This window comes from Anomaloglossus baeobatrachus, chromosome 3, assembly GCF_048569485.1.
Source record: "Anomaloglossus baeobatrachus isolate aAnoBae1 chromosome 3, aAnoBae1.hap1, whole genome shotgun sequence".
Lineage (NCBI taxonomy): Eukaryota > Metazoa > Chordata > Amphibia > Anura > Aromobatidae > Anomaloglossus > Anomaloglossus baeobatrachus.
Genome location: NC_134355.1, coordinates 561,384,100 through 561,406,723, shown reverse-complemented (window position 1 = coordinate 561,406,723; position 22,624 = coordinate 561,384,100). Strand labels below are relative to the sequence as shown.

Sequence of the window (22,624 nt, the reverse complement as noted above, 5' to 3'; positions counted from 1 at the left end):
ATTTCTTGTGGCACTACCCCGCACCTCAGGGGCTGTGGTACGTGAGGGGCTGAGAAAACTGTCCCACATCTTAAAGACTGTTCCCCTACCTCTGGCGGATTGGACTTGTGGCTCTCTCGGCTGTACGCCTCGGTTGTCCACTGATTCCTGACCTATGCCGCTAGCGTTTTGTGAGGGGAATGCTTTGCCTACTTCCGTGACTATGGCCTTCCGGAACTGCTGCATTTTGGTTGACCTCTCCTCCACGGGAATAAGAGACAAAAAGTTCTCCTTGTAGCGTGGGTCTAACAGTGTTACCAACCAGTAATGATTGTCGGCCAAGATGTTCTTAACGCGAGGGTCACGAGACAGGCAGCTTACCATAAAGTCAGCCATGTGCGCCAGATTCTTAACAGCCAGGACTTCAGTAGCCTGACCAACAAGATGACTGAACATGCTGCCTCCTCCTCCTCCTCCTCCTCCTCATCTACCCTGTCCTCTGGCCAGCCACGCTGAACCGAGGATATGACTGGTGTGCATGTCATATCCTCAATTTGGCCGGAGAGTTCCTCCATGTCTTCATCCTCCTCCTCGTCATAGTCCTCCACTGCACGTTGTGATGAGACGAGGCTGGGCTGTGTGTTATCACCCACACCCACTACTGTTTCTTGCTGCAACTCATCGCGCTCCGCCTGCAATGCATCATGTTTGTTTTTCAGCAGAGACCGTTTTAGAAGGCAGAGTAGCGGTATGGTGACGCTAATAATGGCGTCATCACCACTCACCATCTTGGTGGAGTCCTCAAAGTTTTGGAGGATGGTACATAGGTCTGACATCCATCTCCACTCCTCAGGTGTTATGTGTGGAGTTTGACCCATTTCCCGACGGCTTAGGTGATGCAGGTACTCAACAACTGCCCTCTTCTGCTCACATATCCTGACCAACATGTGCAGAGTTGAATTCCAACGCGTGGGGACATCACACACCAGTCTGTGAGCCGGAAGATGCAAACGGCGCTGAAAGCCGGCAAGGCCGGCTGAAGCAGTAGGTGACTTTCGAAAATGTGCAGACAGGCGGCGAACTTTTACCAGCAGATCAGACAGCTCTGGGTATGACTTTAGAAACCGCTGAACCACGAGGTTGAGCACATGGGCCACGCATGGAACATGTGTCAGCTGGCCTCGCCTCAAAGCCGCCACCAGGTTCCGGCCATTGTCACACACGACCTTTCCTGGCTTTAGGTTCAGAGGTGTGAGCCAGTGATATGCCTGCTGTTTCAGAGCTGTCCACAGCTCTTCTGCATTGTGGGGTTTGTCACCTATGCAGATTAGCTTCAGCACAGCCTGTTGCCGCTTCGCCGAGGCAGTGCTGCAGTGCTTCCAGCTTGTGACTGGTGTGGAGGGTACAGTGGATGAGGATGCGCAGGAGGAGGAGGAGGCTGAAGAGCATGACATTCCGGAGCTGTAGAGTGTGGGTGAAACACTGACTGAGGTAGGGCCTGCAAACCTTGGTGTGGGAAGGACGTGTTCCGTCCCTCGCTCAGACTGGGTCCCAGCTTCCACAATATTAACCCAGTGTGCCGTCAACGAGATGTAGCGGCCTTGCCCACAAGCACTTGTCCACGTGTCTGTGGTTAGGTGGACCTTGGGTGAAACAGCGTTGTTCAGGGCACGTGTGATGTTTTGTGACACGTGGTTATGCAACGCGGGGACGGCACACCGGGAGAAATAGTGGCGGCTGGGGACCGAGTAACGTGGGACAGCTGCCGCCATCAGGTCACGGAATGCTTCTGTCTCCACCAGCCTAAAAGGCAACATTTCCAGCGCAAGCAGTCGCGAAATGTTAGCATTTAGAACTGTGGCATGTGGGGTGTTGGCAGTGTATTTGCGCCTGCGTTCAAAGGTTTGCTGAATGGATAACTGAACGCTGCGCTGGGACAAGGACGTGCTTGATGATGGTGTTCTTTCTGCGTAGGCAACTGCAGGTGCAGGAGTGGAGGAGGCTTGTTCGCAGGCAGCATGGACAGGGGATTGGCTCGCATGCACAACCAGCGAAGACGTAGCAGTGACATCAGCAAGCACTGCTCCTCGACTCTGTTGTACTTCCCACAAAGTCGGGTGCTTGGCTGACATGTGCCTGATCATGCTGGTGGTGGTCAGGCTGCTAGTTTTGGTACCCCTGCTGATGCTGGCACGGCAGGTGTTGCAAATGGCCTTTTTTGAATCATCTGGATCCAACTTAAAAAACTGCCAGACTCGGGAAGACCTAACATTTGTACAGGCACCTTGTGTCGTCGTGTTGTTCCGGGGAACGGTTGCCTGACTTCTGCCTGGGGCCACCACCCTGCTTCTTACTGCCTGTTGTGATGCTACGCCTCCCTCCCCCTGTGCACTGCTGTCCTCGCTCTGCATATCCTCCTGCCAGGATGGGTCAGTTACTGGATCATCCACCACGTCGTCTTCCTCTTCCGCACCCTGCTCCTCCTCCTGACTTCCTGACAATTGTGTCTCATCATCGTCCACCACTTGTTGAGACACGTTGCCAACTTCGTGAGAACGTGGCTGCTCAAATATTTGGCCATCTGTACAGACGATCTCCTCATGACCCACTTCAATATGAGCTGGCGAGAGGCCAGAATGTGTGAATGGAAACGTGAACAGCTCTTCCGAGTGTCCAAGTGTGGGATCATTAATGTCCGAGGACGACGTGTACTCAGCCTGGTGGTAGGAAGGAGGATCAGGTTCAGAAATGTGCGGTGCAGTATCACGGCTACTGACACTTGACCGTGTGGAAGACAGAGTGTTTGTGGTGGTGCCAATCTGACTGGAAGCATTATCTGCTATCCAACTAACAACCTGTTGACACTGGTCTTGGTTCAAGAGCGGTGTGATGCTGCGGTCCCCAAGAATTTGGGACAGGACGTGCGAGCGACTAGATGTGGCCCTTTGTTGTGGCGAAATTAGAGCTTGCCCACGACCTCGGCCTCTGCCTGCACCACCATCACGTCCACTTCCTTGTTCCTTGCCAATGCCCTTGCGCATTTTGCAATGCTGTGCACTGCTGACGTGTATATTCACTACTTGTGCGTTATATCAAAGTTTCTGGAAATTGCACACAAGTGCACCTGTACGCTGCCACCAACAGGCACACACGTGCGGTTTTAAAAACCAAGAACGGACGCAATAAGAACCTAACAGGTTTTTTTGGGGAGCGACAATTACAGACAAGTCAGACACTATCTGGACTGTTTTACACTGTGTACACCAGCCCCAGATATGATGAAGGCTGGTATACGGTCACCACTACCCTGCCTGCCTGCCTGCCTGTATACTGGTACAATAGTCCTGACAAGGACTATTTTGGTCACTAGCCTGTATTCAGACCTGGCTATACCCAAAGACATACAGATAGGGACTCTAGATTGTGAGCCCCAATGGGGACAGTGTTGCCAATGTATGTAAAGTGCTATGGAATTAATAGCGCTATATAAATGAATAAAATTATTATTATTATTATTATTATTATACCCTGCCTGTATATAGCAACAATAGTCCTGAGAAGGACTCTGCTACTGTACTCCGACCTGGCTATACCCTGCCTGCCTGTATACAACTAGAATAGTCCTGAGAAGGACTTTTGGTCACACTGTTTGCAGCCCTGCAACTGAAAAAGCTATAAAGGGCCGCAAAGCTTTCCCTGAATCAGCGACACTCTCCCTGCACTGACTGTCTGGATAGCTGTGAGCAGAGCACAGCGCGCCGGCCGATATAAAGGCTCGGTCACGCTGTGCAGGCCGGCCAATCACTGCAATTCCACAACTAACAGGGCTGTGGCATTGCAGTGGTCTGCCAGCCAATCCCTGCATGAGGGCTGGCTCTCAAAAGAGCACCAACATGCAGAAATGAAGACCACGAGTACAGCACGAGTATCGCGAGATTACTCGGTCCCCGCCGAGCAGCCCGAGTACAGCGATACTCGTGCAAGTACCGAGTAGTTACAAGCATGCTCGCTCATCACTAGTCCACACACATCCTGCAAAAATGGATAAAATGACGCCAGAAACCCAGGTCAGGCGGGCTAAACAGCACTATATAGGTGCACCTTTTGCAGGATGTGTGTGGACCTTTTGAATTCAGGTGGTTAAATGGTGAGCCTGTCATGTGTTATGTACTCATAGTGCTAACTGACCCACCTGGACCTGGTGTTGTGCGTCATTTATAGGCCATTATTCAGACACTGTGCGTCTCGTGTATCCGTGCGAGATGCACCTATATAGTGCTGTTTAGCCCGCCTGACCTGGGTTTCTGGCGTCATTTATAGGTCACAGTTCAGACACTGCATTCCACTCATTATATGATGGGCTCCCAGTGCAAGCCTTATTAGTGTGCATGTCTTATGCTAAGCAGCCGCCCCTCCCCTCTAGTGTGGAGGTTGAGTGGCTGTGACATCAGCATCTTGCACCTTGGCTGCAGCCATCTTTATGAGGAAGGCTCACCACATTTTGTGTGTGCACATATCATTTGTCTTGGCTCCTTTTTGGTGTTTTTTTTAAAAATACATCCCCTGAAAATAATCCCTAGTGCATATTTAGAAACAAAAAAATAATATAAGACCCTGTCTTATTTCTGGGAAAACACAGTACATTTGTTCATTCTCCAATGCCCCTAAGAGAACTCTTTTCATTTGGTTTTAAAGTGGTATTTATATATTATATAGGATATTCCATGAATGTCTGATAGATGTGGGTCATACACAGAATAAGCATCCATTGATTTCCCACAGATGAGGCAGTCTCCACATTCAAGTAGAGAAATAATGGAGAGGTGATAAACTCCACAACCGCACAAAGCAACAAGAATTACAAGCACCAGAAAGTCTGGGACACCACACCAGACCAGACCAACTAAGACAAGCTTTAGCTGGCATAGGAGGAAGGACCCAGCCAGTATATACTGTATGTGGGGAGCGGACGTGATAGACTCCCTCACAACAGGTGATTAAAGAGAGCAAACAAGCAGACTAGCAGAAATTAACTCTTGCTAGCCTGCCTATGAATCAGCATACAGCAGGTAAACGCCCGAGTCTGCCTACATTGCTCCCAGACACCAGAGAATCTCTCAGGTGGAGTGTCAAAATCAGCAATCTGAACAGGACCTGAAGCCGCCATGACAGTCGGCGAAGTTAGAGAAAATCTCTGTGTGACACTAACAGAACAGAGACAGAATGTGGTGTTATTCAGTAAGGCTATGTTCACACAGGGCTATTTTGCGGCATTTTTGCTGCTTTTCTTAGCTACGGATTTGGCTTGGTGTTATGCAAATCCATGCTAATAAAACGCTGTACCAGCAAAGTCTATGAGATTTCTGAAATCTCATACACACACACACAAACACACACACACACACACACAAAAACACCTGCAGATTTTTGTCCTGACTGTTTTGTCAAATACCTGCATTTTTGCTGCAGATTTCAAAGAATGAGCATGTCAATTCTTTGCAGCGTTTTTGCAAAGTATTTAATTGATACAACCCCTGTTTGTAGAAAAATCGCCGTGAATCCGCACCTAATCTGCAGCAAAAAAGCCACTAAAAAACCACACTAGAAACGCAGATGACACAAAGGAGATTTCCTGCCACAAGATCAGGTTTTGGTCAGGAAAAAAACGCACCAAAAAAGCCCCGTGTGAACATAGCCTTATGGTATCTGTGCTATTAGCAACATATGGTGATGACATTTTTGCTTGATATGTCCCACATTAAGATGCTAGAGTGGGTGGTGATGTCACAAGAGATTATTTCACAATGGGTGCTGGCTAATAAATTGTGCCCCATACCTTACACTCTCAGACTGCAGTGGCAGCTGTCCCTGTGTCTCTTTAGGGCTCCAGAACATGATGTCACAGAGGTACTGTCTCTGCCTTGATGATTTCACCAATGATAGTGTCATCATAAATGTTTTTGTCAGAAATCTTCTCTGAGGCATTCCCAATACTGGTGTGGTTATAAGCAGGTGCTCAGATGCAATGACACAGACAGTGAGGGAGCAGTGGTAACTGAACCTACAACGGTTTATTAACTATATACAAATGAAGGTTTAGCACTTTAAATGTGAGATATTGGTATAGCGCAAGTAACATTACTAAATCTGATTATATCACAGTGGATTAATCAGCAGCACAAGTGTATGGAATGCAATCACCGTATTCTTTACACAGTATTATTACACAATATTATTCTTATCACTAACTCACGGTCACCATCGATGTTATCGTACTCTAGATCCCTCTAGCAGGGAGATGTCAGTGTCACTCTATTCGTTGCTGTTTTCTACTTATCTAACAATAATATACAGTGCACAGGCCCTAGCGGGGTCAGAAATGCTGCTCGCTAGGTGGCAAGTCCAAATTGGAAGATCTCTACACACCATCCACTAGCTTGGCACCTCCGTGCTCTGAAGCATGGCCTAACTCCCCACTCAATACCATATCTCTTTGCAGGAAGCAATGGCCTATAGACACGGCCTTCTGCTACAGCTATTCGTCTCACAAGCTTAGTTCAGACTGGGTCACAGTCTTCTACTGGCGTAGGTCACAGATCATCCTCTCAGCTAAGTTCACAAATCTTCCTCTCAGCTTAGGTCATGGATCTTCTTCTCAGTTTAGGTCACCAATCTACCGCTCAGGTCACAGATCTTCTTGTTAGCTAATTTCACGGATTTTCCTCTCTGCTTAGGTCACAGATCTTCTTCTCAGCTTAGGTCACGGATATTCCTCTCAGCTTAGGATCTTTTTCTCAGCTTAGGTCACCAATCGTCCTCTCAGCTTGGGTCTCGGACCTTACTCTCACCTCAGGCATTCCCTGGGTTCTGACCACTTTAGGATCTTTCTGTGGTGATAGGGCTGCAAGCCTGCTTCACTGCCCTACATCCTTCCTGGAACAGGATACTGATGCTAACTCCTTTCCTCTTGGCCCAGCCATTCCTTTTTATATTTAGTAGATGCAATACAACGGTCTCCTTACAAAGCGTCTCCTCTAGATTCTTCCCTCGAGGAAACACACGTTATTCTTTAGTTCCTGTTTACTGGCCTTATCTTTTGCTCTTATTACTTTCGGTCAGCAGATGGCGGTATTTCGTTGCAGACCCTTTTTTAGGTTAGCTGAATGCCGCTTCTGCTTCAGCTGCTCCCTTAGGGCCTATGCACACATTGAAGATTTGTCACATTTTTTTCTGTGCAGATTTTTCTCAATTTCCTGATGCCAGCAAAGTGAATTAGAATCCTGAAGTCTCATGGACATGTTCCTTATTGGTGTAGAGTTTAATCTATAGCATGTCAATTCTTTCAGTGTTTTTGCTACAGATCCCCTCACCATAGACAAAAAGACTGACGGCACTCACGAAACTGAGGTGTGAACAGGCGCATATCCGAACATAACATAAAATACAAAAAAAGACAGTTTGCACTCTGATAATGCTAAAGTATGGAAACCATGAATGTGTGAACATGGACCTGCATTACTGCTAAGGAAAATCTAAGAAAAATGAGATATTTAGCATATATAAATGGCCATTTGTATATCTGCTCAATTGCCCCTTCACGACATATCTCGTACCTGGGTACCTACATTATGCTGAAGCCTCTCTTTGGGCCATTTTTATATGCTAAATATCTCATTTTTCTTAGATTTTCCTTAGCAGTAATGCAGGTCCATGTTCACACATTCATGGTTTCCATACTTTAGCATTATCAGAGTGCAAACTGTCTTTTTTTTGTATTATAAGTCCCCTCACCGACAGCCAGACTAGCTTGTCAGGTCTCCGCAAGGAGAATAGTCTTCCCTGTGGTCACCACTATAGCTTCTCATAAGCCAGATCAGACACCCATACTTTGCACTGACGAGGGGCAATCACCCCGAAACACCGTGTCTGCAAATTGGGGTTCTGATCTGGCATAAATCCTTAGTCATATGAAAAGGCTTGTTAAAAAGCCACTTTTGACTTTTAGGATTGCTACTTCCAATAGGTGGCGCTAGCGTTTGTCTCCTTCTTGGAGAGACAATTTGAATATTTCCCAGAGGGGCATTGTAGCTATAAGTCCCCTCACTGAAAGCCAGACTGGTTTGTCAGGTCTCCGCAAGGAGAATAGTCTTCCCCGTGATTTACATTAAAGAACATTTTTCTGCTTGTTTCATACTTTTTAGATGCTGTTATTTACAGATTGGTAACCTCTGACCATCTTTGCTTCTGAGAGGCTCTGGGTCTCTAATAAGTCCTTAATACACAGTCATATGACTAAGTTAAAAACTGACCCTCTAGCTTTTTTTCATTAGTACCACGTTACAATCTTTTGCTAACCGTGATTCCAAATTTTTGAGATGTGTTGCTGCCATCAATTTGTAAATTAATAATTTTTTAAATTAAATTACAAAATGTCTAACACTCACCTTCTGATCTCAGTCCTATGTTCTGTTGTGAAAGAAAATGGCTATAAGAGATCTTCAAATCATTGCATTCTTGTTTTATTTGCATTTTACACCAGGAGTAGGGAACCTCAGGTCCACAATGACCTTTTCTGCGACCCCCATACAGATTCCCGGAACCAGCAATGCTCGGGCCAGCAACCACATTTTTCCGGCTGCCGGCCCTTTAAAACCCGACTTGTACAGCAAGCATGTACTTGCAGTATTCACTACTGAACACTGCGTGTGCATGAATTCAATGACTACATCCTCACGCTGGCCAGTGCCAGCATGAGGATATACTTTGCGGGCAGAGCTGGCACATGATACACGTCCGTCTTACAATGGATGAGCGCAGTAGCAACCCCAGCTCTCCCAAGTTCTATATGTGCCCCTACTCTCCCCAGTGCTGTATGTGCCTACACAGTCCCCAGTGCTGTATATAACCCCAGCCCTCCCCAGTGCTGTATGTGCCCCCACAGTCCCCAGTGCTGTATATAAGCCCAGCCCTCCCCAATGCTGTATGTGCTATTATTGTCCCTAGTGCTGTATATGACCCTAGCCCTCCCCAGTGATGTATATGACCCCAGCTCTCCCCAGTGATGTATATGAACCCATCCCTCCCAAGTGCTATATATGACCCAAGCCCTCTCCAGTGCTGCATATGCCCCCAGTCTCAACATTGCTGTATATGCCCTCAGCCCTCCCCAGTGCTGTATATGCCCCCAGTTTCCCAGTGCTATATATGACTGATCACTCCCAAGTGCTGGATGTGCCCCCAGTCACCCAAGAGCTGTAAATGACCCCAGCCCTGAATGTGGCCCCAGCCCTCTCCAGTGCTGTATATGCCACCAGTTTCCCCAGTGTTGTATATGACTGAGCCCTCCCCAGTGTTGTATGTGCCCCCAGTCACCCCAGAGCTGTATGTGTCCCCAGCCCTCCCCTGTGTTTCATGTGTCCCCAGTCTCCCCAGTGCTGTACATGCCTCAGTGCTGTATATGCAAGCAGCCCTCTCTAGTGCTGTATATACCCTCAGCCTCCCCAGTGATACAGTTGAAACTAGAAGTTTACATACATTATCTAAAAAGACACATGCATGTTTTTCTCACTATCTGACGTGAAAATCAGAATAAACCTTTCCCGTTTTAGGTCAATTAGGAACCAAAATTATTTATATTTGCCAAATGCCAGTGTGAGGTAAATCCGGAGATATGACGATAAATCATGATATTCAAGTTATGTCAGGAAGCCCTCTCCTGGTGTCACCCCCCCTTTCCTTCACACAACTTGTTTAGCAACCCATCCCATGGCCATCTCCTGTGATATGGAAATTAGGTGATGTGGGAACAAAGGACACAGGATGACTCCCTGCCGTCACCCTGTAACAAGAGTTGTATCTCATTATAAGGCTCTGGAACTAGCCAGACAGAACGACTCCAGTAAAAAATGGTTCATCTCGCAAGCCATATTTACGATAAATACGGCAACCATAAAAATGGTGTTTTCGCATGCGGACGATGCTGGCACACCTTTTTTATGGGAGCGGGAGCTTGGGAAATACCCCAGGCGTGATATCAGCCAATGTGGAACTAGTAGACAAGTCATGAGTCCTCTCGTTCTGTAGCTAAATTCATAGCTGTCACAATGAGAGCGTCGGCGTCCGCCTACGACGCTCCCAGGCCAAGTTATGGCCATATTCCATGTTGTGGATTTTGTCCATAACTCCAGCCAGGGGTGGAGCAGTGCTCCCTCTGAGGTCACTAAGGTAGGAGGGGACCTGGATTTGCCCAGGTTGATAACCCTACTTCGGCCATTTTCCAGTGTTCTTTCGCTGGGGGTCACGTGCAGGAAACATCTGTGGGAGTTCCTAGAAACCTGGTCTACAGCGCCCCCCTGTGGCCAGACGCACAAGGTAACTGATTGAATTGCATACCTGTTTGTAAAACATGCTTTATCTGTAACTGTACTCTGACATATGTATATTCTGTAGATTCCCTATTGTATATATTGTAGTTCTAGTGTGGCTTTAGGCTGATTAAATTATATAATTAATCTTGGGCTGTTCTGTTATCTCGATCTTGAATCCCACGTCTGTGTGTTCGGCTAATAGTTACCGTGAAGCGGTTGGTGGCAGCGAGTTGTGCCAAGGATTATTGTGGGGAGGCCAGTGAGATTCGGGGAGGTTTTATATATTCCGCCCGCGGAGGTCGGGGGAATATATACCCTACTCTCACCGGGGACCCTTCAATAATCGGCATAAGTAGTATAGCGGCCTCCTTGCTTATTGTCGGGCAATTCCATAATTGGCCTGACTATAAGAGGGGCGCTAGAGAGCGCGTCACGTGCTCTGTCTGTCGGTCGGGAGGTATAAAGGAGGGGTGACCCCCACTTGTTACCCCCCGATCGTGACGTACGGGTAGCCAGCGCGGGGGATTTCTGAGTGACCCCCCCGGTGGTTTGTGACATATTGGTGGCAAGCGGTGGGATCGAGATAATAGTGTGTGTGAGTGTGAGACCCATACTCCCAGACACTAAAGACTGCCTGCAGCAGCTGTGGCTGCTGGGGTCTTCAGACTAGCTCAACACTAGAGTGTCAGAGTGCAGATACTGTAAGGTGTGTGGGTGCATCAGGTGTCAGTTCTGTGTCAGTGACCAAAGTCTGCAACAATGGCTGATGGCACCAGGAGCAGAGCTATGCAACTGGCCAATGCTAAAGCAGGAGCCGAAGAGAGGGAGGACGGTGCTGTGGACAGTAATGAGGAGGTTGTCCACGAGCCCTCCAAGAGCCCGACGCCAGAGAACAGCTCTGCAGAGGACATCGCACAACCTGGCACTGCTGGACAAAATGAGGAGGAGCTCGCCCAAGGGTCCTCAACAAGCCAGATGCCAGCCCTCCGCTCTGCAATGGACAGTGAATCACCAGGCTCCGCAGCGGGCCGCAGATCACCACGTGCCATTCCACCGAGCCTGGGAGGCTCGGATAGCCTTCTTCAAATGGCTATGGCCCTTCTCCAGGCTGGAGACCAGGAGGGCTACAAGGAACTCCTGGCAGAGCGCAGGGCAGAGCGGCAGGCAGCGCGTGAAGAGCGCCAGGCAGAGCGTGAGGCTGCGGAGCGACGGCAACAGGCAGACCGTGACCACCAGCTGCAGCTAGCTCAGCTCCGGCCCTCATCAGCCACACGTGACCTTCAAGACACCAAACTTCCAAAGGTCCGTGTTGAGGACTTCCCAGTGCTGGAGAAGGATGGAGACTTGGACTCTTTCTTGACTGCTTTTGAACGGACTTGCTTGCAGCACCATCTGGACAAGGAGCAGTGGGCCAAATACCTGACCCCCCGTTTAAGGGGTAAGGCCCTGGATATCCTTGGGGACTTGCCTGCTGAGGCAGATCAGGGCTACGACACCATCAAGCGGGCCCTGATCCAACAGTACAACCTCACCCCAGAGTCCTACCGCAAGAAGTTCCGGAGCCTACAGAAGGGACCAAAGGACTCCTGGGCTGACCACAGGCGGGCACTTGCCCGAGCTGCCGACCACTGGACCCAAGGCCTGCAGCTTTCCACCGGACCGGAGATCCTGGACTTGTTCATCACGGAGCAACTCTTGTGGAACTGCCCTGAGGATCTCCGCCAGTTCATCCGAGACCAGAAGCCAAAGGGGTCCACGGCTACAGCTGCCCTGGCCGATGACTACACCAACAATCGGGCTCCTGAAGCCAGGAGAGCAGCCACCAGCAGCACCTGGAGAGGGGGTAAGATGAATTCTGCGACTGCCCCACCTGCCCCTAGACTGCAGGGGGTGTCCCCCTCAACTCCCCTCTCCAGGCCCGTGGCAGAACCAAGACGGTGCCACCAGTGCAACCTACCTGGACACTTCAAGGCCATGTGCCCTCAGCGTCCCAAGGCCCCGGCTCCGTCCCCGTCCCAAGGGCCGCCCAAGGTGTATTGTGTGGGTGGGGGTGGTGGTAGGTCCCTGGACAGCTTCCAACCTGTCACCGTCGGCCGGTCTGTGACCATAGGACTGCGAGACAGCGCCTCGGAGGTGACTCTGGTGCGGCCGGAGATGGTGTCCCCCCAAGACTTGATCCCTGGAAAAACCCTCGCTGTCTCCGGGATTGGAGGCATTGACCCGGCGCTGCCTGTTGCTGACATTTATGTGGACTGGGGCGCAGGGCGAGGGGTGAGGGAGGTGGGGGTAACTGATCGGATCCCCGCAAACGTGCTACTTGGGACAGATTTGGGGCAGATAACCTCCCAGTTTGGGCCCCAACCAAGGGCTGAACCTTCAGCCAGTACTGACATGCCTCCGGACAATGTTAATGTGTTATCTATGAATGATGTAAGGGAGGAGGGAGTGAACTCTGATATTTCTGCTTGCATAGACACCATAGACACACACACAGCTGCAGCTGTGACAGGGGAGGGGGTCAGAGAAAGGTGTGACAATGCCTCTACAAGTAATCAGCCTGTGAGCTGGGATCTGTTGCCCTCTGCAGGGATAAGCAGAGAGCAGGGTGCTGCAGGGGGAGGACCAGTGTGTGGGGTGGGGGCTACCACAGCAAATGTGGGGTCCCCAGAGATTTCACAGCGGGGTTCTGTTGCTGCAGGAGGGGAACAGGCAGGTGAGATTGGGGCCGGTCCAGGAGCGGAAGTGCTCCCAGGTAAGATCTCGGTGCATGGTTCCCCCACAACCGGGGTGTCAGGAAGCCAGGTAGGTCTGCCTGAACCGGCGACTTGGTCAGGAACGGAGGAGGAGCAGGCACGACCCACGGTCGCAGCGGCTGTGGCCGCTGTCACCCGCAGTGGGAGTGCTGGAAGCCAAGGGGCCTCCCGGAGGTCCGATAGCTCTTCCCCTTCTGACCAAGTGGCAGCCGAGTCAGGTGGAGGCCAGGACACAGGTCCCGGGGTACTGACCGAAGATGTGACAGTCTCGTCGATTCTGGCCACATCTAGTCAGGGGTTTCAGGCAGCGTTAGAAGCTGACGACAGCCTGAAAGCTCTTAAGGAGCAGGCGGCCCAGCCTCCCTCGGACTCGGACCCGGAGCGAGTGGTCTGGGACCAAGGACGGCTGTACCGGGCCACGGTCCAGCAGGGTTCACCGGAGGCGTGGCCCAGGGACCGACAGTTGGTGGTACCCTATCCGTTCCGGACGGAGTTGTTGCGGATCGCACATGAGATTCCGATGGCCGGACACCTAGGGATCGCTAAGACCAAGGCCAGGTTAAACCAGCATTTCTACTGGCCAAAAATGGGGGCCGATGTGGCTGCCTACTGCCGTTCGTGTGAAACCTGTCAGAGAGTGGGGAAGGCGGGGCCACACCCCAAAGCCCCACTAGTATCTCTGCCAATCATCGATGAGCCTTTCAGGAGGGTGGCTGCGGATCTGGTCGGCCCGCTGGCCATCCCCAGCAGCTCCGGGAAACGCTTCATACTGACGGTAGTGGACTATGCCACCCGGTACCCAGAAGCAGTGGCCTTGTCGTCCATTCGGGCTGACAAGGTGGCCACCGCATTGCTGGAGATTTTCTCCCGAGTGGGTTTTCCCCAGGAAATGCTCACTGACCGGGGGACCCAATTCATGTCCCAGCTGATGGAGGCCCTCTGTAAGCAGGTCCAGGTGCGACATCTGGTGGCCAGCCCGTACCATCCACAGACTAATGGCCTGTGCGAGCGGTTCAATGGCACCTTAAAGCAGATGCTTAAGATGTTGGTCGACTCCCATGGGCGTGACTGGGAGCGGTATCTCCCACACCTGTTATTTGCTTACCGGGAGGTTCCACAGGCCTCAACAGGATTCTCACCGTTTGAGCTCCTGTACGGGCGACGTGTGCGGGGCCCCCTGGCTCTGGTGAAAGAGGCTTGGGAAGGGGATTTGGCCACCCCTGGAGTGTCGGTTATCGAGTATGTCATGCGCTTCCGGGACAAAATGCAGGCCTTGACGCAACTGGTACACGACAATATGGCTCAAGCCCAGGCCGATCAGAAGCGTTGGTACGACCAGAACGCTTGTGAGAGGACCTACCAAGTGGGTCAAAAGGTGTGGGTACTGGTCCCCGTACCACAGGACAAGCTTCAGGCAGCCTGGGAAGGCCCATACCTCGTGTACCAGCAGCTCAACCCTGTGACGTACCTGGTCACCCTGGACCCTGCCCGTGGAAGGCGGAAGCCCTTCCATGTGAACATGATGAAGGCACATCATGAGCGGGAGGCATGTGCGCTCCCCGTGTGCAACCTGCCCGAGGAGGGAGAAGCGGAAACCCTCTTGGATATGCTAGCCCAGGTTAGGGCAGGCGGATCCATTGAGGATGTGGAGGTTGGCCACCAGCTCTTGGAGGACCAACGGTCCCAGCTGTGGGCCACCCTACACCCCTTCCGGGGGTTGTTTACCAACCAGCCCGGAAGGACTGACTTGGCTGTCAATCACGTGGACACTGGGGATCATCCCCCGATCCGGCGTTCAGCATATCGGGTCTCCCTGGAGGTGCAGCAACACATGCGCCAGGAGATTGACGAGATGCTGAAGCTGGGGGTGATCCAGGCATCCAACAGCGCTTGGGCCTCGCCTGTAGTCCTCGTCCCTAAGAAGGACCGAACCACTCGGTTCTGCGTGGACTACAGGGGGCTCAATGCTGTCACGGTCGCCGATGCGTACCCAATGCCACGCATCGATGACCTGCTCGATCAGTTGGCCGGGGCTCAGTACCTGACCATCATGGACCTGAGCCGGGGATATTGGCAGATCCCCCTGACTCGCAAGGCCAGGGAACGCTCTGCCTTTATTACCCCATTTGGACTGTACGAGTCCACGGTGATGCCATTCGGGATGAGGAATGCCCCTGCCACTTTCCAGCGGATGGTCAACACCCTGCTCAAGGGACTTGAAGGGTACGCGGCCGCGTACCTGGATGACATTGCCGTCTTCAGTCCCACCTGGGAAGATCACCTAGAGCATCTAGCACAGGTGCTCAGGCGGGTCCACCGGGCAGGTTTGACCATCAAGCCGGGCAAGTGTCAGCTGGCCATGAGCGAGGTCCAGTACCTCGGTCACCGGGTAGGCGGGGGAACACTGAAGCCCGAGCCTGAGAAAGTGGAGGCCATCGCATCATGGCCCACCCCCAGGACCAAGAAGCAGGTGATGTCCTTCTTGGGGACCGCTGGGTACTATAGGAGGTTTGTTCCATGCTATAGTAGCCTGGCAAAGCCCCTGACGGACCTCACCAAGAAGAAGCTGCCCTCTGCAGTCGATTGGACAATGGACTGCGAGACAGCCTTCCGGGCCCTAAAGGACGCCCTGTCCAGCCCGCCCGTGCTACAGGCAGCCGACTTCACGCGGCCGTTTGTAGTACAGACCGACGCCAGTGACTTCGGCCTCGGTGCGGTGCTCAGCCAGGTGGACTCTGCGAGCCAAGAGCACCCAGTCTTGTACCTGAGCAGGAAGCTGTTACCGAGGGAAGTGGCCTATTCCACAATGGAGAAGGAGTGCCTGGCCATAGTGTGGGCCCTGCAGCGTCTGCAACCCTATCTATACGGGCGCCACTTCATCGTGGAGACGGACCACAACCCCCTCAGCTGGTTGCACACCGTCTCTGGGACGAATGGGCGACTGTTGCGATGGAGCCTTGCGCTCCAGCAATACAACTTCACCATTCGCCACAAAAGGGGCCGTGACCACGGTAACGCAGACGGGCTGTCCCGACAAGGAGAGGTCGCGGACGGGCGCACGGGGGAACACCGGAGTGTGCTGCCCCCTAGCGCCCTCAAGAGGGGGGAGGTGTGAGGTAAATCCGGAGATATGACGATAAATCATGATATTCAAGTTATGTCAGGAAGCCCTCTCCTGGTGTCACCCCCCCTTTCCTTCACACAACTTGTTTAGCAACCCATCCCATGGCCATCTCCTGTGATATGGAAATTAGGTGATGTGGGAACAAAGGACACAGGATGACTCCCTGCCGTCACCCTGTAACAAGAGTTGTATCTCATTATAAGGCTTTGGAACTAGCCAGACAGAACGACTCCAGTAAAAAATGGTTCATCTCGCAAGCCATATTTACGATAAATACGGCAACCATAAAAATGGTGTTTTCGCATGCGGACGATGCTGGCACACCTTTTTTATGGGAGCGGGAGCTTGAGAAATACCCCAGGCGTGATATCAGCCAATGTGGAACTAGTAGACAAGTCATGAGTCCTCTCGTTCTGTAGCTAAATTCATAGCTGTCACAATGAGAGCGTCGGCGTCCGCCTACGACGCTCCCAGGCCAAGTTATGGCCATATTCCATGTTGTGGATTTTGTCCATAACTCCAGCCAGGGGTGGAGCAGTGCTCCCTCTGAGGTCACTAAGGTAGGAGGGGACCTGGATTTGCCCAGGTTGATAACCCTACTTCGGCCATTTTCCAGTGTTCTTTCGCTGGGGGTCACGTGCAGGAAACATCTGTGGGAGTTCCTAGAAACCTGGTCTACAGCGCCCCCCTGTGGCCAGACGCACAAGGTAACTGATTGAATTGCATACCTGTTTGTAAAACATGCTTTATCTGTAACTGTACTCTGACATATGTATATTCTGTAGATTCCCTATTGTATATATTGTAGTTCTAGTGTGGCTTTAGGCTGATTAAATTATATAATTAATCTTGGGCTGTTCTGTTATCTCGATCTTGAATCCCACGTCTGTGTGTTCGGCTAATAGTTACCGTGAAGCGGTTGGTGGCAGCGAGTTGTGCCAAGGATTATTGTGGGGAGGCCAGTGAGATTCGGGGAGGTTTTATATATTCCGCCCGCGGAGGTCGGGGGAATATATACCCTACTCTCACCGGGGACCCTTCAATAATCGGCATAAGTAGTATAGCGGCCTCCTTGCTTATTGTCGGGCAATTCCATAATTGGCCTGACTATAAGAGGGGCGCTAGAGAGCGCGTCACGTGCTCTGTCTGTCGGTCGGGAGGTATAAAGGAGGGGTGACCCCCACTTGTTACCCCCCGATCGTGACGTACGGGTAGCCAGCGCGGGGGATTTCTGAGTGACCCCCCCGGTGGTTTGTGACAGCCAGAATAATGAGAGAGAATGTTTTAAGGCATTTTTATTACTTTCTGCAAAGTCAAAAGTTTACATACACTATGACAGATTGCCTTTAATACAGGCATTGAACTCTGACATTAACCCTTAACAAAAAGTCAAACAGTATTATACAGAAGATCATGACAGGCAGTAGATGTATATAAAGTGCTAACACTATACCCATAGGGCCTTATATTTTACATACTGTTATCAAAGGGTATCATGGTGCTCTTTGTCTAGGCTAAGGTAATGAAATGTGACTACATGCCTAAATTGCAAATACCTATAAAAGGCTGAACATGGGATAATTGGGTTTGCATTTGGCCAAAGAAAGGAAACACTTCACTGCAAAAATGTGACTCCAAGTTGCTTCCAGAAGTGTAACCCCATTAGGGATAATACATGTGCGTATTGATGGTTATCCCATAGTTTAGTCTCCTCTATCGGATCAGTAAACGTCTGCAATAATTTACATGCCGTCCATCCATCTAATGCCACTCTATTGAGTGCATGGTACTAATTGATTCAAAGATCTACGGTATATCAGAGGTCTCAAAAACAGGCCTGCAGGCCGCATGCGGTCCCCTAGGCTGCCTTTTGCGGCCCACAGACCCTTTGATGATCGTGGCCCAATGCAGGGAGCGGCGCTGGCAGGGCTTTACTTTCTTTGAACCATTTGCGGCGCCACAGAGATCTATGCACTATACCAATGGCAGTTGCCGGTGTATGACATCACCTCCTCGCCTCTGATTGGCCGGCTGCTGCCATTGGTATAGTGCTTAGAGCTCCGCGGCGCCGCAAACGATTCAAACTTAAGGAAGTAAAGCATTGCTGGCGCCAGCTCCTTGCATCAGGCTGCGATCATCACAGGGTCTGAGGGCCGCAAGAGGCAGGTATGTGCTCACAATCAGGACCCGCTGTGCTCTGGACATGGCGGGTCCTGACCTGCGGGGCCGCAAGTCTCCTCCGCAGGAGACAGCAGCTGCTCATGCCCACGATCCGGGATTGGGCACCTGCGGACTTTCTCTTCTGTTCTCCCTGTGAAGGACGCTTGCGACTCTGCAGCATGTCAGTGTTTGCTGCGGAAAAAACAAGCACAGTGAGCATGGGATTTCTAGAAGCATGCTGAAGCAGCTGAAGCATGCTGCGTCCAAAACGCTGCAATTACTGATCGTGGGCACGTACAAGGGCACCGTGAGAACCAAGGACAGAAGAAAAGAGTCTTTTTTTTTTACTACAGGGCACAAGGATGGGGAACATTACTAAAGGGCATAAGGATGGGAGACATTACTACAGGGCACATGGATGGGGACATTACTGCAGGGCATAAGGATGGCCATATTACTACAGGGCACAAGGATGGGGGACATTACTACAGGGCACAAGGATGGGCACATTACTACAGAGGACAAAGCTGGGGGACATTACTACAGGACACAATGATGGGGATATTACTACCTAGGACAAATATGGGGGACATTACTACAAGACACAAGGATGGGGACATTACTGCAGGGATAAGGATGGCCATATTACTACAGGGCACAAGGATGGGGGACATTACTACAGGGCACAAGGATGGGCACATTACTACAGTGGACAAAGATGGGGGAAATTACTACAGGACACAATGATGGGGACATTACTGCGGGGATAAAGATGGCCATATTACTACAGGGCACAAGGATGGGCATGTTACTACAGGGCACAAGGATGGGGTACATTACTGCAGGGCACAAGGATGGGCACATTATTACAGGGCAGAAGGATGGGGAGCATTACTACAAGATGTTGGCCAAGATTACAATATGATGCTGCTAATTGTAAAACAATATTACCTTCAAGAAAGGGGATAAAATGTAAAATAAATAAATTCAAAAGAAAGCATTCATTATTTTTTTACCAATTAAAATGTTTTATATATATATATATATATATATATATATATAAAAATATATATGTATATATATACTTAAACAAAAATGTGCACATTTGTTATAATAAACAAGCAAAAAATGTTCAAGAAAGTGATCTAAAGATGTATAGAAAAATAAATACTGTATCACTAAAAATGTAAATTTGTCTTGCAAAGAACGCAGCCTCTTGCAAATGTTTTTCTATGTGCGGCCCATATACCCAGCTGAGTTTGAGACCCCTGGTCTATATGTACCCTCTAATAAGGCACAGAACAATTTAATAATACAATGATGTGAAAATGTGCTTCACAGTTAGCTCTATCCTCTTCTGACACCCAAAATCTTTGATATTTTAATTGACCTGCTAAGCAATAAAGATACAAGTCGGCCAAATCATATTTCACCCTGATCTCTGGGTCTCTGTAGTTTCTCTAACCCTAATTTAGGTCTAGTATTACCCCAGAAAAATGTTAATTTTGATTAGTGTTTAGAGATACAATAACTTCAGTGAATACAAGCAACATCAGTGTTCTTTAAGTATTTATGATTTCATAGAATTTGCTAAGTTTATATACTGCATATACAGTATATGTGTATTTTTTCCTAAATTGTATTATACTTTATTCTTTTTAGCATATGTCTGATTAAAGTACGAAATGTCACACCTGAAAGATACACTGTTAACTGGATTATGTCAAAATAGAAAGTGTTGATGCTCTATGGTTACCGGACTCTTTCTATCCCAAATATACGTAGTCGTTAGTGAGTGCAATTGGTGAAAAAAGTTTTAAAGGTTAATGTTGGGAAAGCAGAAATTTCCTAGAATTACAGCCTCAAATACTGGTCAAATTTCAGCAATTAACCCCCAAGTACTCTCATGCCTTTATACATGTGGTTTGTGGGCCAAGTTAATAGTGAAGATTTGTCTGCCTGTGGGAATACTCTCCAAATATACTGAAGTCTAATAAATAAATCTTTTCTTATTAAAGTTTCATGCTGAACTTGAAGATTCAAGAAGTGTGCCAGTCACAGGAGGTAAGGAGTAGAGATGAGCGAACCTGAGGTTTGGGTTTGGAAAGAAACTACCAAAAAAACAAAGTTAGGTTTCGAAGTTCGAGTGAGTTACGAGTGCAAACCACTGAAGCGAGCAGCGCTGTGCTTGGGTATGAGTGATGCTCAGGCCGGTGCGAGCCACGTGCAATGTTTGAACGGCTCGAACTGGAGGTAAAATCAGTATGATCTGATGTATTGTGCACACACATACAAATTTAAAAAATAAATAAATAACCCCACTCACCCTCTCCCTGAAGTGTTCTGCTTATGGCTGGCAGCATGTAGGTGGAGACACGAACTGCCCAATTAATGACTTCCATTGAGGTTCCAATCAAGTCAAGGTCAGAAACCGAACCTTAGCTAAGGTTCGACTGTGCCCTTTGAACCGAACTTCCAAACGTTCACTCATCTCTAGTAAGGAACCAACATTGATATATAACAAATAGATAAATAATGTGCTAAAAAGTAGTAGATTCTTGAATTTGGCATATTTTTGATAAAGCACCACTCTAGCGTTTTTGTTTTTCAGCTCTGGAGTAGTGCTTTAAATCTAAGCCCCCTGCCCCCTATCATATACTCACCCTTCTGGCAGCTTCACCTATTTGTCGAGGGGCATCTTGTGCTCATACCTTCTAACTGGCCAGAAATCAGACGTTACATCACCAGCTGCCATTGCATCTCTATGAGAGAGAGAACGAGGCCAGAATGAAGCTCTCATAGACCTGCATGGAATTCTGACCTCCTGCTCCATGGAACACAGGAGCTGCTGGCAGGTCACAAATCACAGGACACCAACTGGAGTGCTACTGGAAAAAGACTAAGACAGCGAAAGGTGAGTATAAGGTCGACGTCACACTGGCGTATGACTTGCAAGAATGCAATGTGAGAAAATCTCGCATTGCACTCGGCTCAATGTTAATGAATCAAGCAGCTCATATCTGCAAGCTTTTTCTTAGCCCTAATCGGTCTTAGAAAAAAATTGTAGCATGCTGCGATTGTCTGAGAGTCTTTGCTCACTCAAACCCATGTAAGTCTATGACTGCACTCTGACGTCATCTATACGCAGACAGGGAGCGGAGAAGAGTGAGAAAGTGCTTTCTCCCTCTTCTCTGCAGCTATGATCCAATCACATGATCAGATCATAGTTGCATGACACTCAGCTCATGCTCGCAGCAGAGCGGGAGCCGAGCGTCAGTAGCATATCACTTCTGAATCTTTCACATCGGATGCCATGCACTTGTGTGACGCCGGTCTAAGACAGGGGACTTACATTTAAAACACCTCTCTAGCCATGGAATAAACAAAACAAAACAGTGGAATAGTGCTTTAAATGCTGCATGCTTAGTGATGTCATTTTTTTTACATTGGCATATCTATTAGGCTTGAAAAATGTATGATACAAATGATACAAACTAAAAAAAAGGCACAAGAAATGGTACAAAGTCATAAAATAAAACAAAACCCTTGTGTTGATAAGTTCTATATGTTAATCTTTTTTAGATCCTACACAGTATGAAACATTTCTGAACTCCCGTTTAGATCACATGGAAGTTTCTGCGGTTGAGTTGGTGGCTGATCTCTGTCTACAGTACAAGTTAGTATTTGGTAAATACTTTAAAAAATGAAACAAAAACAATATATTCGTGTTTCTTAAACTCTCCATAGGAACGAAAGATGGTAGAGCATTTCTCAATAGAATAATAATCATGCATTGTAAACTTTTAATTGCCCCGTAATCAAGTTGGTAAAGTTCTGTTTAGCGTTTTCTTACTTAGCGAACAGCACTGATCTGACTGATTTAACTGCAAAATACTAATGGAAAAAGTTCCAGAATTAGTAAATTATGCGGTAGATTAGTATTAACTCACACAGATATGTCAGGAGAGGACAATTAAGGCCTTTACACGCTACGTCACGGAATTCTTGACGCACATCCAGCCTCGTTAGCGATGTTGTTCCGTGTGACACCTACAAGCGACCGCTAGTGATCCAAAAAGCGGCACAAATCGACCACAGTAACGTCGTTAGGAAGGTATGCTGGTGTGACGAGTACCAGCGATATTGTTCGCCACGGGCAGCGATTTGCCCGTGACACACGCATGACGGGGGCAGGTGCGATCGCTAGCGGCCTTAACTCTTTAAAAACTAAAGTGATACTT

At 49.2% G+C, this 22,624-nt stretch overlaps 1 protein-coding gene across 4 annotated transcripts in view; it reads left to right on the top strand.

Annotated features, from left to right (window-relative positions):
* The window catches only part of LOC142295545 (allantoinase, mitochondrial-like), a 79,138-nt gene that overhangs the window by 38,758 nt on the left and 17,756 nt on the right, over positions 1 to 22,624 (top strand). For all 4 annotated transcript variants that reach the window (XM_075338646.1, XM_075338644.1, XM_075338645.1 and 1 more), the window contains exons 6-7: positions 20,402 to 20,447; positions 21,966 to 22,059. In XM_075338646.1, coding sequence (XP_075194761.1) covers positions 20,402 to 20,447; positions 21,966 to 22,059 — 140 coding nt within the window. The remainder of the gene's footprint in view (positions 1 to 20,401; positions 20,448 to 21,965; positions 22,060 to 22,624) is intronic.